At 47.7% G+C, this 18,380-nt stretch overlaps 1 protein-coding gene across 1 annotated transcript in view; it reads right to left on the bottom strand.

Annotated features, from left to right (window-relative positions):
• Positions 1-18,380, bottom strand: part of NIPAL2 (NIPA like domain containing 2) — a 535,646-nt gene that overhangs the window by 104,264 nt on the left and 413,002 nt on the right. Inside the window, exons 6-7 of the mRNA XM_085605195.1 lie at positions 14,612-14,708; positions 7,623-7,758 (exon numbers count right to left, since the gene is read on the bottom strand). Coding sequence (XP_085461321.1) covers positions 7,623-7,758; positions 14,612-14,708 — 233 coding nt within the window. The remainder of the gene's footprint in view (positions 1-7,622; positions 7,759-14,611; positions 14,709-18,380) is intronic.

Genomic DNA, 18,380 nt, shown 5'->3' with positions numbered 1-18,380 from the left:
CGCTCCTACCATGTTCAACCTCTGTAGCAAGCCTCTCTGAGTATTTCTAACAAAGGCTTGGATCCTCTATCATCAGTATGCAGACAACACCCAACTCTATGAAAAGGTCTCATCCACTATTGACATCTCTCATCTTCCCACCACTTTAAACTCTGTTCAAGACTGGATGACTTCTCATGACCTAAAACTGAACCCTTCCAAAAACAAAACATCTCTTCGTACTCACCACTGCCTGTAGAAGCCTGGATGGATACACTCAACATCCTTAACAGCAAACCTATCATTTTTGACAGTGCAAGATCCCTGGGAGTCAATCTGGATTAAAGGCTCAATCTTCAAACTCAAATCAGCACCATGCTCAGGCATGCGCAACATCAACTAAGTATCCTTTAGGGAATCTTCTGCTACATTCTTGAGCAAGAGCTGAAATGTTTTGTCAATCACTGTTTCTCCCCAGAATTAACTACTGTAACTGTCTCCCCAAGACCCACCTCAGCCCTCAGAAATCAGTTCTACATTCAGCGGTTCGTCTCCTCTATGGGGCAAAAAGAAACAATCCTATTTCACCTATGCTTGTCACTCTTTGCTACCTCCCCATAGAAGCCAGGGCAATTATAAGACTGCCTGTATCATCCACAAGGCCTTACATACATTCACTCCTCTTTACCTTGTGAACAAAATGAAGCAAGCAGGAGGCACCATCGCGAAATGGTGAAGCTATGTTAGAACCTCTGACCTTTAAAAAGGGACAACTCATGCACAATCTTTCTCAGGTAGCGCAGGCAGAATATGGAACTCCCTACCCCCAGAAACTATGCACCATCTCCTCATTGCCAGTCTTCAAAATGGAGCTGAAAGCCTACCTCGCATATAGACATTTTTGCCAGTTGTCCCATTAGCCAACCTGCTCTGTGATAATGTATCCTTCCCGAGACTGAGATTAACTGCACTGCCCCCGTCCCACTCGACCCAACCCAACAATTGTCAGTCCGTTTCTCAGTAAAGACTGAAAAGAGCAATTGTTTCAATGTATCTACCGCCACTTTGTGCCTTTTGTAATGACCATAACTAACAACTGTTTGTAAAATTGTATCTCTTGTAATGAAATCTATGTTATTGTAAAACTAACTAAATAAATAAATAACTGCAAAAAGAAAATGGAGAATTTATTTTTTTGCATGCCTAAGGCACAGTTGTGACCATGTGTTGGTAAAAACACATCTACCCATGGATCCTTTCGGTTGTTTTGGTGTCTCAGCCCATACAATTGGTTGGTGTTTGGGCCAATCAATTTGTCCAAAATAATCTGCACTTTGCACAAGCTTTGCAGGTCATTACCTATTGATAGATACCATTTCTCGTCCTCCTAATACTTACTAATTGGTGACGGTGCATCTCCTCAAGTCAGGCACCATCTGCAAAGCAATTTGCTATCCAAATAAAGTTCAAAATGTCATGTCTCCTAATTCCTTCCTTCAGTTTTTAGCATTTCGGCCCTGTTTGGATAGTTAAATGTAACTTAGGGGGTCATTATGATGGCAGTGAAACCGCCACTGGCAGCCTGCCGGTGGCGATTTCACTGCCATCGTAAGGCACATCTCCGCCCGCCAAATTACAATGGCTGGCGGTGTGCTGGCAGACGTAAAGACCGTCCACCACGGGTCCGCCACAGGCAATCGTTGCGATTTCCTGGCAGACCCACCATGCATCAACAATATGGTGGTGGCGCCTAGCAGGCACCGTCCGCCATATTAGGATTCTGCCTCCCCTCCAGTCAGTGTATGGCGGTGAAACTACCATTCACAGGCTGACGGGGATTGCATTTGGAGGAACGTAGCGAGCCCCCCTTGTGTTGGAGGAGGTGAGTATGCACTGGGGGGATACCTATGGTACCCTCCTACATTTCCCTGCACCAGGTGGCAGGCACCGCGTGGTGCCTGCCACATAGTGCATGAAAATGCAAAGGCTGTATTTCTGACATTGCAGCGGGTGCTGCAGCTAGCAGCACTCTCCGCAATGTCGGAGATACACGATGCGACCGCCACAGTGGCGGTCACATCATAATCTCAATGGGGGACTACCTCATTACAGGTGTACGGTCCCAAGCCCCGGCACGATGGGAGCCGGACAGAAGTCCGTCCACCATCGAAATTACCCCCTTAGTTCTTAAATAGTTACCGGAATTTTACAGATGAATTTCAGGATCATAATGTCACTTTGGAACTGGTTTATTATTTGACTCACATTTCTATGGGGAAAAGACTGCTGCATTGTGCCACTGCAACCAGAGTTAACCCCAAGTTTTCATACTGAACTGTGTTTTACTTAACAAGGCACAGGTTAACTAACAATAGCCCTCAACTGGCCCTCCCCTCGGTTATTAATCAAGAATCTAGTACAGGTAGGTTTTCTGGTGTTGCTTCTTGGTCCTTCTTTTTTTGATTGTTGCCATTGTCTCCATTTCTCCTGATTCCCCTGGTGCTGCTGGGTATTCTCTGGCATTTGGTTGGGAGTAGACCATGCTGTAGTGTAGCCAGTGTGCCTTAGGCCCAAAATACAGCAATAACCGGTGTTTACTGACCCCCCCACTGAACCCTGAGCCCAGGTGCCACTGCACCTGCTGCACCAGTGGAATCTACATTCCTGAGGCCATAACCTCTCCATCTCCGCCTCTCAAATCTGCCGCTCGGTGCCTGTGGCCTATTATCTGTTAGGGTGACTCTTGCAGGCTGAGTTTCTCTCCCTCAAGCTATTGTATTTTGCATAGACAGAAAGGCTCCAAACAAGTCACCCAGGAGGAGCTGAACATACTGGTGTGCAGTGGCTGCTCAGACGCTAATGTGGGGGAGCGTCGCCCCACTGCTTTTCGCAGTGGAAAAAAGGAAAAATAAAATGATGATAACTCTATATGTAATAATCATTTTATTGTTCCTGCTGGGGCGTCTCGGCGGGCTGGGCGGGGCAGATCTGCCCTGCTCTCAGAGCAGGGGGAGGAGTGGTGGGCACTATGTAAGTGCACATGAATGTTTGACCGGGCCGGCCAAACATTCATGCACACTTTGCATGTTCTCCATGTAGGCTGCATTACAGCCTGCATGGAGAACATGCCCAGTCTCCCATGGCGCTCAGACCATTCACAATGCTGCATTGCAGGGTTGGTATTGGCAATTGGGAGGCTGGGAGCCGGGTGCTTCATTTTTTTCTTTTCCAGAGAAGAAGCCAGGAAGAGGGCACAGGAGAGGTAGCGGCAGGTAAGTGTTTTTTCAAACCCCTCCCTCCCCGCTCCACTGCTGCTTCCCAGGAGCAGCCGTGCCTGCGGGTGTGAGATTCAGCATACCTTTTTTTGCCCTATATATTAAACGCACACAGAAAAAGTGGAAGCTGGGAGCTTAAAATCGGTGTATTTTCTTCACAAAGTGGAAATCTTCAGAATTTTACAAGTGTAAATGTAATTTATACCTGCAGAGTACATTAAATGGAAGGATTTTTAGGCAATTGTGATACTCAGGTGTGGGGACGGTAGTGTCCTTTGGAATACCAATGGAATCAGTATATAACCCCAACCATGATATAGCTGCATTTATTGATGTATTTACAATCATTTTCACGTTTTTTGACACACCTTTGCACTTCTATACATACACTTAGGGGCCGATTCCGATTTCGGCTGGAAGGGCTCCGAACGATGGTCAGAGCCCTTCCGTCCGAATCGGAACGTGTCGGCCGGATTCTATTCCGACCGAGCCATTCCGATGGGCTCGATCGGAAAGAAATCCGACTCGGATTTCCGGATGGCTGACGACAGGCTCGGAGAGCCCGTCCGCCATCCGGAAATCCCTCAGTACTCCTCCGGCCGCCTCTTTACGACCGAGGGAGTATGATGGCAGTATTTCACTGCTTTTACGTGCCGGTCTTTCTGGCACGAAAAGGCAGTCGGAAACTGTCTGTGGGGGCACCCAGTAGGGCCCCCATGGGTGCGAGGCTGTCGAATGGCCGCCTGGGGGCACCTATGGTGCCCCTCTGTGGATCCCTGCACCCGGTGGCAGGCCCCTTGGGGTGCCGGCCACAGGGTGCAGGGATGAACTGCACCCCTGCTTTTCACAATGCAAGCATGCATTCCGCTCGGAATGCATGCTTGCATTGTGAAGTATACGAGAGCGACTGAACCCTGTTCGGTCGCATCGTACTTGCAGGGCCGGACCTGAGTCCGTCCGACATCAAAATCGGCCCCTTAAAGGTTAAACGAGGGCAGAAGAGGTTCCCAATGTGAAGTACCTCTAGTTTCCCCTCATCTTCCTGGATCTCCAGAGGCTTGAGTGAAGCGACGACATGGTGGATGCAGTGCCTAATTTCAGCCGTGGGTAGCAGGTGGAGACCACAGGGACTCCTTTTTGGGAGACCAGCACTTATATTTTCGTATGAAACGTTTACTAGAGCAAGAGTAGGAAAAACACACCAAATGGAAAGACGATGGAAGAGAAAGGGAGAAAGCAGAAGCCTGCAAGAGTGATATGAACGGCCAGGAAATGTCTGGATGTAGATTAAAGAGGTATGAATGAGGTGAATTTAGGACTATACAGCCTTGGTTTTCGGTCCGCCGACATTCAACTGCATCAGCAGGGGGCTTTTGAGCAGAGTCCTGGGGGACCGGCCCTACGTTAAGCACTGAGTGGATGGCAGCCTTTCATCACAACAGCCTTCTCCAATTTTGCTCTAGTCTCTGCAGACTTAAGGGAGGTGAAGGAAAAGGTGTGGTGCTCTGCTGCCACAGTCAGCCATGTTTGCTTAGTTTCAGCACAGTTATGCAGGGCCACAGGCCCACGCTTACAGGAAAATGGAGTAAATACTGACAAGAGGCTCAATGAAGCATTGGTAAAGCCAATATGTCTCGTCTATCTTGCCAATGTCTTTTAGCCATGTTGTAGACAGTAGCGGCTGCTACTGGACAAGAGTGGTGGGCGGGGAAATTAAGAAAAAAAACGTTTACCTTGGAACAGTCTGCCGCTGCCTCTCCCCGTCCTCATCATCCTCCATCTTCCTGTTGCCACTCCCAGCAGCAGGAAGCACCCGGGCTCCCATCCTAAGCCAATCACAACACTGCAATGCAGCGGTGTGATTGGCTTGAGCTCCGTGGTTCCGCTCTCAGACGGGGACAGGGAACCTGTGCATGTTTCCCACCAGGCTGCGCATTACAGCCTGGTGGGGAACATGCAAAGTGTGCATGAACTGGTTGGACGGCCCAAGAGGGTCGGCCAAACAGTCATGCGTAGTTAGGGAGTGTAAACCACTCCTTCCCTGCTCGGGCCAGTCCCTCTCTGCCCCACATTGAACAAGGTCACTGACTGCAATAGGAAAAAGAAAATAATAATAACGATACGTTATTGTCATTTTATTTTTCCTTTTGAGCAGTGGGGCGACGCTCCTCTGCCTTAGCGGAGGAGCCGCCACTGGTTGTAGAGCAGCGCGGCTGCTGTGCAGCGCGGCTGCTGTGCAGCTTGGCTAAAAGTTTTTTTTTTTTTTAACAATATGACATGGGAAGCACTGGCTGCATCATAGAGCTTTTGTTTCTTAGGGCAGGTGGGGGTGGACAACACAGACAACAGGAGGGTTGTAGTGTGGGAGGGGAAGACGTAAAATGGATGTGGGGTCGAAGGAGGAAGGAGCAATACAGTAAGGGTTGAGAGGGGTTAAAAGCAATATGTACAAAGGTGAGTGGGGGTGGGAAGGGAAGAAGCAACATGGACAACGGGGTTGGAGTTGAAAGGGGGAAGAGAATTTAAAAAAAAATATAATACCTCAAGCAACGCACGATAATTGGAAGGACAGCAATCATGCTGAAGCAATCAGTACTTGGTCCTTGCTCCAGTTGAAAGAAGAAGAAGTGATGTCGGCATGCGCTGCCGAATTAGGAGGCAGCAAATAAGAGTGACAATGAAGGCAACAAATGGTAATTAATGGGCGGACTGCAAGCCCCTGGATGTATACATTATCCCTCGCACACGGGACAGCATGCAGCGCAAGCGCTTTCGCAGGTGAAACCTAAAAGAATTCTGCTGGTATGTGCAGGCTTTCTGCCCTTGCTCTCCAAGTGAAAGTGGAGAGTACATATTTGGGTCCTTAGGTTAAGGTATTGCTCAAAGGGTGGCAGGGATAGGTAAGGGTGCAGGGTATTTGATTTCTTTTTATTTGGACCACAGACGGCTAGTAAAATCGAGTGTGGTGTAGGCGGAGGGGACCGCCTACACCACACTTTTTGGGTCTAGAAAGTTAGAATTAGCAAGATGCTAGGTGGGGTGGTTGACAAGTCACCAGAATTGTGGATGGGAAACTGTTAATGAAGGGGATGTTTTCACCTTGATGTCCCTCGAAACCCCTCAGGGAAACCATCCTGGTTATTCACAGTTAACCATCTATGATTGTATTTGTTATGTTATGCTACCAGCTTCTGTGTAACATATATCTACAATTTTGTGTGGTATGTAGCACTTTTCGAATCTGGGCATTCTTTATGATTATGGGTTGCTCATTGTAGTCTGGTGTTGATAAGTTTATTTTGTGTATATATGTCTGTCCTCTGCATTGATCATTAGTAATAGTTTGTATTGGATAACAGAACGTACAGGATGTACCCGGTCACACGTGGTATCTTTGCCATTCTTTTTCTTTTATTGAAATGCACAGTGTTCTATAGCTAATTTATAAATTGTATTAAATAGCACATCATTTTGCATTGAGAACTAAGGGGGTCATTAGGATGGTGGCTGCACTTGAGTCCACCCGCCATCCTAGCGGTAACAGGACCGCCCGCCTGTAAGGCGGCGGTCCCGCACTCCAAATCATGATGCGACTGCCACCGTGGCAGCCACATCCAGCGTTTTAACATTGCCGACGATGCTGCTGGCTGCAGCACCGCCGCGGTGTTGAAAAACGCATGTTGTGCATTCCTATGCACAACGTGGCAGGCACCACTCGGTGCCTGCCACCTTGTGCATGGAAATGTAGGGGGGTACCATGGGTACCCCCCAGTGCAGCAACACCCCCAAACAAGGGGAGCCTGCAACGGGCCCCCAAACACAATCCCTGTCAGCCTTGCCATGGAAAGGCGCCTGGCAACACACATCCTAATATGGCGGACGGTGCCTGCTAGGCAACGCCACCATATTAGTTGCCCTGCTTCGCCCTCCAGGCAATCAGCGCAATTGCCACCGGCGGACGGACTTTGCATCCCCCACGATACCCACCGCCATCCTAATATGGCCGTGAGTAAATCCCAATGTGATGGCGGAACAATCGCCACCGCCGCCCCGGCGGTGGCCATCGTTCCGCCATCGTAATGAGCCCCTAAGGTCCTAGTATAGAGTTAGAGGGCAATGAAAATTCCTCTGATTTCTGCAGGAATTGTTAAATGTAAAAGGAAATCCAACAGTGAATTTTTCTTCAACATAATATTGCTGTGATGGAAGAGATGCGACTTGTGGGTTCTCCTTCATACTTCTCGCTTCCTCAGAAATTGGAGCATTTTGAATTATGCTGATCCTCAATGGGGCCATATTCCTCTCCATTTTGAAACAGTCAATGCTGTTGGAATATGAGATAGGAAGAGAGGTTGAAGGATCACTTACTTGACCTGTGCTGCGCAGGATGTGACCATCACCACAAGCATGACGTAGAAGAGGGGGTAAGTCAACTGCATGCTTCCCTTTCCAGTGAGAATCAACAAGCCCGAGACAGCTTTCATTGAAATCACAGCGACCGATCCTGGAACAAAGACAATTCACATATACAGTAATTGGAATTTAGTTTGACAAGTCATTGGAAATGCTAGAAAGATTAACTATTTTTTATCAATTTACTTTGACTAATACTCTTTATATTTTAATATTTTCGTTGCATATTTGCCGTATAGGTAACTTGTCAGACAACATTTACATAGTAGACTAAAGAAAACTCACTGTAATGAAAAGATATCTTTCTTTCCACTTAATATTGGCCAAAGCCAACCTCCATAAAACATTATTAGCTATGTTAGATTTTCAGAGAGATGGTTTGCTCAGTATACATAGGGATTTTCTAGAATCCAGAGATTTGTCAGTGTAAAATCTAAGAAAAGTCCCACCTCCTCCCCCCACAATAAGGTAAAGAGGATCTGGGAATCCAGTGCATATCTTACTCCCATGTGAAGAGAAGACTCCTATCACTCCAATTTTATTTTTTGGGGCCATATCTTATTAGTACAGATCAGGCTCTGCACACATACAGGCTATAGTTTCCCTTCACATATTGAAGAATGACCACGCCTCCCTCCTTCGCTAGGTCATCCATCTCCAAGCATGGCCAAAGGGCAGCCACTTGTGGGAGTTTACTTCTTTCTCCTGTCTGGTGAAGTAACCCTAATTAATTCCCTTTCATTGGCATCAAGGGATCTGAAGAGCTGTGTTAGCTCGACTTGTTCTATCTTTCTTCACAGGCTGAAATATGCTAGTCGCTTGATTTCACTTCTTGCTCCACTCCAACTATTTTAGCGCCTCAGAGGTCCTTTTAATGTACGATACATGGAATAACAACGCGGACCTCGACCACTTGTTTTATACTGGTATGAGACCTTTCTGAATCAGTATTAAACCGAGACGATGGATCAAGCAGATATTGCAGTACTCCTGTATGAAGCAGGATTCTTACTGGGGCAAGTAGGAAGATGGTGCATGAAAAGATCATCAACGTGCATAAGTAGACTCTTACAATATAATGTGGGAATTGATTCTTTACTAATGCGCCTAGTCTATCAAATTAAAGTAAGGATATGTGTAAAGGTGTTTTAAGCTGCCGATAAGGGCTTAGCTGCCTACAAGGGCTCCGATTTCTCAGTCAGCATCATTATGAGGATCTAATAGGAAGTAGTCAGTTTAATCTTTAAAACAAGGGACCAGCACGCCTTGCACGTTCCACCAGCCAAAGCTCTCTGGATGATTTTCAACGCAGATCTGCCTCTCGTAAATGCGATGCTCTATCGACAACTTGGAGTACCAAGGATTGTAGATTCAATCTAAAGCTAAAATAACAATTGATGGACAGAATGCAGAACAATGTCATACATTCACCCCAGTACAGAGATCTGGGCCTAAATCCATCGTTTTTTTGCTCACCATGCCATTCCAGTTTGAACCCAGCCATATGCAAATCAGTCTTGACCCTGTGCACCATGGGAACAGTCCAGCCCGAACTGCCAAGCCAGGTCCTCCCTGGACTGGAAACAAGCATCCTAGGACCGGTTTCGGGCTTTCAGCCCTCGTCAGCCAGGATAGCTTGATTCCAGTGGCATGGAGAGCAAGGGACTCACGTCTGAGCATACCCTTTCCACTCGGGGTGACAAATGCAAAAATAACAATTGATGGACAGAATGCAGAACAATGTCATACATTCACCCCAGTACAGAGATCTGGGCCTAAATCCATTGTTTTTTTGCTCACCATGCCATTCCAGTTTGAACCCAGCCATATGCAAATCAGTCTTGACCCTGTGCCCCATGGGAACAGTCCAGCCCGAACTGCCAAGCCAGGTCCTCCCTGGACTGGAAACAAGCATCCTAGGACCGGTTTCGGGCTTTCAGCCCTCGTCAGCCAGGATAGCTTGATTCCAGTGGCATGGAGAGCAAGGGACTCACGTCTGAGCATACCCTTTCCACTCGGGGTGACAAATGCAAAAATAACAATTGATGGACAGAATGCAGAACAATGTCATACATTCACCCCAGTACAGAGATCTGGGCCTAAATCCATCGTTTTTTTGCTCACCATGCCATTCCAGTTTGAACCCAGCCATATGCAAATCAGTCTTGACCCTGTGCCCCATGGGAACAGTCCAGCCCGAACTGCCAAGCCAGGTCCTCCCTGGACTGGAAACAAGCATCCTAGGACCGGTTTCGGGCTTTCAGCCCTCGTCAGCCAGGATAGCTTGATTCCAGTGGCATGGAGAGCAAGGGACTCACGTCTGAGCATACCCTTTCCACTCGGGGTGACAAATGCAAAAATAACAATTGATGGACAGAATGCAGAACAATGTCATACATTCACCCCAGTACAGAGATCTGGGCCTAAATCCATCGTTTTTTTGCTCACCATGCCATTCCAGTTTGAACCCAGCCATATGCAAATCAGTCTTGACCCTGTGCCCCATGGGAACAGTCCAGCCCGAACTGCCAAGCCAGGTCCTCCCTGGACTGGAAACAAGCATCCTAGGACCGGTTTCGGGCTTTCAGCCCTCGTCAGCCAGGATAGCTTGATTCCAGTGGCATGGAGAGCAAGGGACTCACGTCTGAGCATACCCTTTCCACTCGGGGTGACAAATGCAAAAATAACAATTGATGGACAGAATGCAGAACAATGTCATACATTCACCCCAGTACAGAGATCTGGGCCTAAATCCATCGTTTTTTTGCTCACCATGCCATTCCAGTTTGAACCCAGCCATATGCAAATCAGTCTTGACCCTGTGCCCCATGGGAACAGTCCAGCCCGAACTGCCAAGCCAGGTCCTCCCTGGACTGGAAACAAGCATCCTAGGACCGGTTTCGGGCTTTCAGCCCTCGTCAGCCAGGATAGCTTGATTCCAGTGGCATGGAGAGCAAGGGACTCACGTCTGAGCATACCCTTTCCACTCGGGGTGACAAATGCAAAAATAACAATTGATGGACAGAATGCAGAACAATGTCATACATTCACCCCAGTACAGAGATCTGGGCCTAAATCCATCGTTTTTTTGCTCACCATGCCATTCCAGTTTGAACCCAGCCATATGCAAATCAGTCTTGACCCTGTGCCCCATGGGAACAGTCCAGCCCGAACTGCCAAGCCAGGTCCTCCCTGGACTGGAAACAAGCATCCTAGGACCGGTTTCGGGCTTTCAGCCCTCGTCAGCCAGGATAGCTTGATTCCAGTGGCATGGAGAGCAAGGGACTCACGTCTGAGCATACCCTTTCCACTCGGGGTGACAAATGCAAAAATAACAATTGATGGACAGAATGCAGAACAATGTCATACATTCACCCCAGTACAGAGATCTGGGCCTAAATCCATCGTTTTTTTGCTCACCATGCCATTCCAGTTTGAACCCAGCCATATGCAAATCAGTCTTGACCCTGTGCCCCATGGGAACAGTCCAGCCCGAACTGCCAAGCCAGGTCCTCCCTGGACTGGAAACAAGCATCCTAGGACCGGTTTCGGGCTTTCAGCCCTCGTCAGCCAGGATAGCTTGATTCCAGTGGCATGGAGAGCAAGGGACTCACGTCTGAGCCCTATGTGGGATGGGTATTCCCAGACGTGGGACCCGTGCTCACTACTGATTCCGGTCCAGGGAAGACATGGCTTGGCAGTTCGGGCTGGACTGTTCCCATGAGGCACAGGGTCAAGACTGATTTGCATATGGCCATGTCTAAACTGGGGTGGCGTAGTGGGCAAAAGAACGATGGATTTAACCCAGATCTCTTGACTGGGGGAGAATGTCTGCATTGTCAGCATTCCGTCCATCATTTGTTTGTTGTCAATCTAAAGCTAAACGGTGTATTCATTTTCACTGGACTCTGAATTGCATAAACATCTTTGATCTACTTTTGGAAGAAGCACCAGACCTCGCTTTCATCACAGAAACTTTGCTCAGTCAATACAACGGCCCCCATCTCATGAGGTCATTAATCCTGAATATGGCATCATGAGCAGAAACCACAACAAGGGACGCCAAGATGGCAACCACAGAAGAGCTCCGTCACAGCCGTGGCAAAAGATCCTGAAAATAACAGCGGAGCAGCCGCCCACACAATCAATTGTTGCTACCTGCATGCCAATTAGAGCCCCCTGAAGAAAATGATGGGCTCCTGTCTCGGGTGAGCCCCCTGGGAAGCCAGACTGCGTACCACGGGTGGGTGGGGAGGCGGGTCTGCCTGGCATGGCCAAGGTCTGAGAGCATTGAGGGGGCCGTGGTGCCCCAAATGGAGATTTAAGCTTTGCTGTAGAGTGCCTCTGTCTGGGGACAAACTCCCGGCCTCGCCTGTGACAGGTCAAGAGTAACGGCCAGGACCCGAGCTGCAGGCTGGCTGAGCGGAGACCGGATGAAGTGGCGCCCTGGGTGACGGTGCCCCTGATTCGACAGGCCGTCTCTGCTGGAGGAGAACAAAGGAGACCATTGCGGTGGTGAGGGGAGTCCTGCTGAGCCGCTAGGAGGAAGCTGCGAGGATGCAGGAGGGGCTGCTGCCAGGCCTGGGCCTGGACCGTGAAGTGAGGCAGCATGCCTGCGCTAGGTATTGGGACACAGAGGCCTACACGCCCGAGGTCCCCGGCGGAAAGAAGCAGTGGCCGGGGACAAGGAGAGCGTCGGCGGCCACAGCGCCTGGGTGAGCAGCTCAGAAGGCACTGCTATAACACCCTATTTATGAGAGTTCTCCTGATCCCACCAGCAATAGCTAGAGGAACTCAGACTGACTTGTAAGATCGTATGAGAAATCCCTTCCCATGAGGCACCGAATACAACATGGGAAGGGTTTTCTGATGTGATCTTACAAGTCAATACTCTACCTATTCAATAAGTCCTACACATAGAATGAAGACTCTTTGAGAAAACGGCATGATATACTCGTCAGATTGCCCTGTATGGACACTTGTTAATAATATTCCACATAAACTGAATGTAAAGCCCTGATGAAGTCTGCTGTGACTGAAACAGGCAAAGACGAAACACGTGTTGGCCTAGGGACCTGTATATTAGGAATGAAATAAAACAACAGCTGAAACCACAACCTCAAATTTGGATTTCTGTGTGCTTGGAGACTCCTTTTCTGATTTCTGGACTTGTCTAATTGAGAAAAAATGGATGGCTTTTTCTCCTCCTGAAGCACCAGAAGATATATGAACATTGAACAAATAAGTTATATACTTCCTATTGGATAGCGTGGTTGAGTGTGCCTCCTAACCCAGCCAATGCTTCTATTGTTGTCTTGCATGAAGAAACCTGTTGATGCATTGACGTGTGCGTGTCATCCTCATTCATCTTAAAAATTGTCTGAGGTTAACTTGAATATAGGTTGAATACTTACAATTAACACATGTTTAATTGAATATCCTGGTTTGTTCGTGGAAGCAACATGTTTGTTCGTGGAAGCAACATCAAGGGCGCAAGTTGAGGGTACACGCGTCTAGACGGGAGTCTAACCACTCTTTTCACAGGGTGAACGCCATCTACCCTGTCAAGAGGTTGGGTCCCACAGACATATGCTAAACTTATCCCAGTGTAGTTTTCAGACACCGGGACACATTCAGCACGCCTGCACCTTGCCTGCTTTCATTCTGAGCAGCACTGTGCAGGAGGGGAAAGGACATATCAGATTCAATCTTGGCCCATAAAAAAGGTCAAGTTAAGGGGCAATCAAGCCTCCTTTTGTTGGAGATTCCTGTCTGGGAGCTATGGGAGCCTCACACCTAAATGCAATGGAGGGGAAACAAAGGCACACACCTTATCACTTCACAGGTACTTAAGAGAGGCATGCTTTTGACTTTGTTTAGCCCCTTCATATTAGAGATATGCATGCACTGTAGGAATGTCAGATGTGTTGGTCTGCCCCACTATTTACACAAATAACAATTTATTAAAACTATTTTGTTTATTTCTTTTATAGCACTATAGCTCTACTCATCCCAGTGCAGAGTGTCAAAGCACTTTGCATCACACGTACACATTATACATTGACAATAAATCATATATGTAAATCATTGTGTAGAATGTGTCCATAACAGAATTAGGGTTACAATGTGTAGGAGACACATGTCCTTCAAAGCTCATTGTGCAATATTAGAAGGATTACAATTTATGAACTGCAAGTAATAAAAGGATCTCTGTGTTAAAAGCAGTAACTCACACCCATTTACATAAAATAAAAATCTGTCACCTGTGTGTTAAATAATGTGCTTTGCTGGAGACAAATGCTACTTTGGTTCAAAACTGGGACTAAACAAAACAGATCTCTTCAGCAAAAACGTTAACCTCCAGAGTTATCTTACCATTATTACTGTTCCCTGAGATTTAGTTGGCACACAAAGATCTCTGCAGCAGGTGCCTTAACCGCATAAGATATTTGAAAATGCAAACTTTGCAACCCATTAAGCAGAACAGATTTACTGCCACTTTTCTCCTTGTCACCAGTGTCTTTGTGCCAGGGCTAGAGAAAGTATGTATAAATTGAGGTCCAGATTTTGCGTCTGGGTCACGTCTCTTTTTTGGCACAACCCCGACGCAAAATCTCATTTGTTAAATACTGTAATGCACTTGAATGTACTCATGACAGACCTGCCAACATATGTGTGAGATCTTAAGATCTGTCACTTCTTGTGATGTCACTACCTGTGAGGTCATAGGTTGTGATGCCACGTGCATTGTCACGCGTCGTGACATCACCACTGTGATGTCACACTCCATGATGTCACTTGCATACTGCCTAACTTGAATAGTGCCCCCACTTCTTTTAGGACGTGTGACCTGGCTATCTCGATTAACCATTGTCAAACTTGGATGCAGATTTTCAAACTGAATCCAAAAGCGGGCAAACAATGAAACTGAAACGTGGTCCTACCGAGCAGAGCTACCAGCGTCACGAGAATGATGACGTGCTTGACATTTTTCCTCTTATAGAAGTAGAGCAGGATGCAGAAGAGGATTACTTCCAGGATCTGGAAAGACACAACCAGGGTACATGTTAGTTCTTGTATGCCGCGTGCATCGAATGTTTTACTTAGCCTTTTAAAGAGCACGCATGCCCCGCCGCTCGCGCACTCTCATTACTCTTTAACAGATTGCTCCACGAAAGGCTGCTTTATTATTCATGCGCAGTTCCAATGCAACACATCTTCCTGCAACAAATTGGGTTATCAAATAATTGCTCTCATAAATCTTGCAGGCCCTGGGTGAGTGGTGACGCGCAGTCACCCAGATCTTGGTTTCTGCTGCTCTTGTTTTTTTCAATTGTACATATTTACCTGCGGCTAGCGGCGCGTGCTCCCAGCACCACAGGTGCCGCCGGCTATTAACGCGCCATTTTTAGACGGTCCTCCAGGGAAGGGATGCGGCCCTCCCCCTGCTCGGCCTTTTCAGGTCAACATTCCAAATGACTCCACTCACTGTGACGTGCGCCTGAAATGGCCGCCACTAAGGAGGTACCTCTGAAGCACATTGCAAAGGCCTGTCAAGCACAGCGGAGGTACAGTTTCGCACGAGGCCACAGATTTCTTTCATATCTCGCGATACCTGGCGGCAGCACAGCAAAGAATTTCAAAAACATATTTTTTGTTTGCTTAGTGAGGCTGGGCGGAAGGAATGAGAACACAGCCATCATTAAGGGCCAGCAACAGTCCCAAGAGTGTTTGTAAGTATTGGTAATAAATGAGAAAATGGAACATACATTACAGGAAGCTTCCAGAAATATCAAAACCGCATCTTATTATTTGAAGGTAAACAGACCGACCACGCAGAACATTGATATGTTGTACCTTACGTCGACCTGTTTCCTAAGATTCGATCTGATTTTCCTCTCTGGAAAAGGTACTTTATTTTCATTTTCGTTGTCACTATGTAAGTTCAATATTTACAAGACCTGTTTGTGTTGCTGTCATCACTATAGCAGACTTGTTTATTTTTGCATTTGTATTCGCTCATCGTAATCAACTGATTAACACTGCATGGAGATGGCAGGGGTCTAAAACTGTGATGTCACCTGCAAAAGCAGGCCCACAAAAAGATCACAACAGTTTAGACACTGAAAGACTTAAAACGATCAAGAAAACGTAAATTTATATCTTATCCAAAGTTCATAATAAAGTGAAACCTATGAAAGCTGGTCACAATGATACACTGAGTAAAATGTCTGCATAGAAATAATAAGGGACCCAGAATGGAGGAAGAGAAGCCCTTGGATGACAAAAAGAGCTGTGCAATCTTTTACGTACTTGACTTTTTTCTGGCATGACCAGTGTTATTTTCTTACTGAATTCGGCTATCTTAAAGTTAATTGAGGGTGCACCATGAGGTGCTTCCAAAATGTACTCGACGCACATCAATAGACAGTGCACTGTGCTGCAGCGTAGAAAAGACCTCAACCAACAGTATCCAAGCATTAAGAAACCACACTTCTACCCTCACACCCCAAGCGTGAGGCGTCCCTGTACTTCTACACTGACAGACATCAAAGCTTTCATTTGTAGCATGATCAAATTCAACACTTTTCAGAATAAAACCTTAGTGGAGGTTGGGTAGGGGACGTTGGTGGGGGGAAGAGACGGTAGATTTTTTTTTTTAAAAAGACTTACCTGCAAACGACGTCACCGTCTCTCCTCCATCCTCTTCTCTGGAATGGAAGCTCCCAGTCTGTCCCAGCCAATCACAACGCTGCCTTACAGCACTGTTGTGATTGGTCTGAGCACCGTGGTTCGGCACTTAGGGGCATATGTATCAAACTCCCGTTTAGCGAATCCTAATTTGCGATATTTTGCGATTCGCAAATTGAGATTCGCTAAGCGGGATATAAAAAATTAATCGCAAATATATTGCGATTTCTTAAAAATCGCAAAATATTCTCAGGCACCCCTTTTGCGATTTCTTAATAGCGAAATTCGCAAATTAAGAAATCTCAAAAACGGGAATCTGAAATCCAGGTGCAGCCTGATGACATCACAAACAGGAAACTGGAGTGATTTCCTGCACCTGCTCACCTGAGCCACACCCAGAGGCTTCTTGGGGAGTGTGAGGAGGCATCCCAGGAGAGTGCAACCAGCAATGGATTCCACCAAACAACAGGAGGGCAAGGATGCTGAGAAGAGGAAGAGGAAGCATAAGTTCTCAGAAAAGGAGCAGGAGGTCCTCATTGAGGAGATGGTCTGCAGCCATGAGCTCCTCTTCGGCAAGAAGGCACTGCGTGTCCCAGAGGCGAGGAAGAGGAAAATTTGGCTTGAAATACAAAATAAGGTGAATGCAGTGGGAGTCACCAATCGTACCATCGAAGAGCTGCGCAAGCGGTGGTACGACATGCGCCAGAGGTCCAAGGAGAGGGTGGCAGCCAGACTGAAGGACGCAAATCAGACTGGAGGAGGACCATCCACTGCAGAGCAGCCAACACCCCATGAGGAGCTTGTGGAGTCAACTCTCCTGCCTGAGAGCGTTGGTGGTGTGGCTGACATAGACAGCGCCGACCCTGCATCCAGCAGTCAAGGTAAGATGCATGCAAAATCAATCTGCACTCCTCCCCATCCCATGCACACTTCCCCAAATGCGCATAGTAAACTCCCAAAATGTCATTCCAGCCCAAGTCTTACAGCACACCCAGCAATGCATCATGGGACTCGTAGTACTATGTCTGACAGTGTGTCCATGAGACAAAGGAAATTTAATGCAACATGTGGGTTGGGGATAAGTGAATGATACAGTGTCAGAGGTTAGCGAAAAAAAACTGTAGGAACTTTATTGATTGCCACATGCAGACAATAACACAAACTCATGTAGTCCCCTTTACATCCACAGCACATTCCAGGGCACAAGAAGACAGCGCAGAGGGAGAGGAGCCTGCACACCCTGCGGACTCCAGTGACGAGACTGAGCAGCAGCCAATCCAGCGCAGGAAGCGCGCACATGTGCCCCCACTGCCTCCATTTGAGGACGAATTACCTGCCACAGGGGATGACAGTGACAGGAGAGAGGGGAGTCAGGGTGTGTCACACATGTCCATTCATGACACACAAAGGCCAAGGAGTAGACCACAGGACACACGCAGCTCAAGGCCCAGGAGCAGCACTGCGACTGAAGCAGAAGGATCCGTGTTCTCAGGCCTGGAACAGAGCATGCTGCAGGAACAGCGCTTGCAAAGCACTGAGATCAATAAATAGGCAGCTATGCCGCATACACAATGACCGGAAGAACATGGGGGAGGGCTTCATGGCCATGGCAGGGGCGATCCGTGAGCTCTGTGACACTTTGAGGCAAAACCAAGCCGCCAATGACAGGGCTGGCCGACGTGCCAATGCACGTCTCCACAACTACACGAAGGCCGTGAACCGCCTCTGCACCACCACCAGCACCCTCACACGCAGAAGCGTAACTATGCAGGTCGAGATGGCGCACTGCTGCCAGGATATAGCCCGAGGACTTGCGCAGGTAACCACTGCTGTGGAGCAGCTGCAGACGGCCAATGCTGGTGGCAGCACACTCATGGCCTCTGCCGAGAGTGAGGACACCTCAAGTCGGAGCAGCATCACTCCCACCTTGCCAGGGGAAAGACGACGCAGTGCCAGACAGGGCGCAGGACAAGGGAACACCATGGGGGGCACTCAGCCTGGACGTCACCGAAGAAGGTGAAC

This window comes from Triturus cristatus, chromosome 5_1 (assembly GCF_964204655.1).
Source record: "Triturus cristatus chromosome 5_1, aTriCri1.1, whole genome shotgun sequence".
NCBI classification, from domain to species: domain Eukaryota; kingdom Metazoa; phylum Chordata; class Amphibia; order Caudata; family Salamandridae; genus Triturus; species Triturus cristatus.
This window is presented reverse-complemented; position numbering and strand designations above follow the sequence as displayed.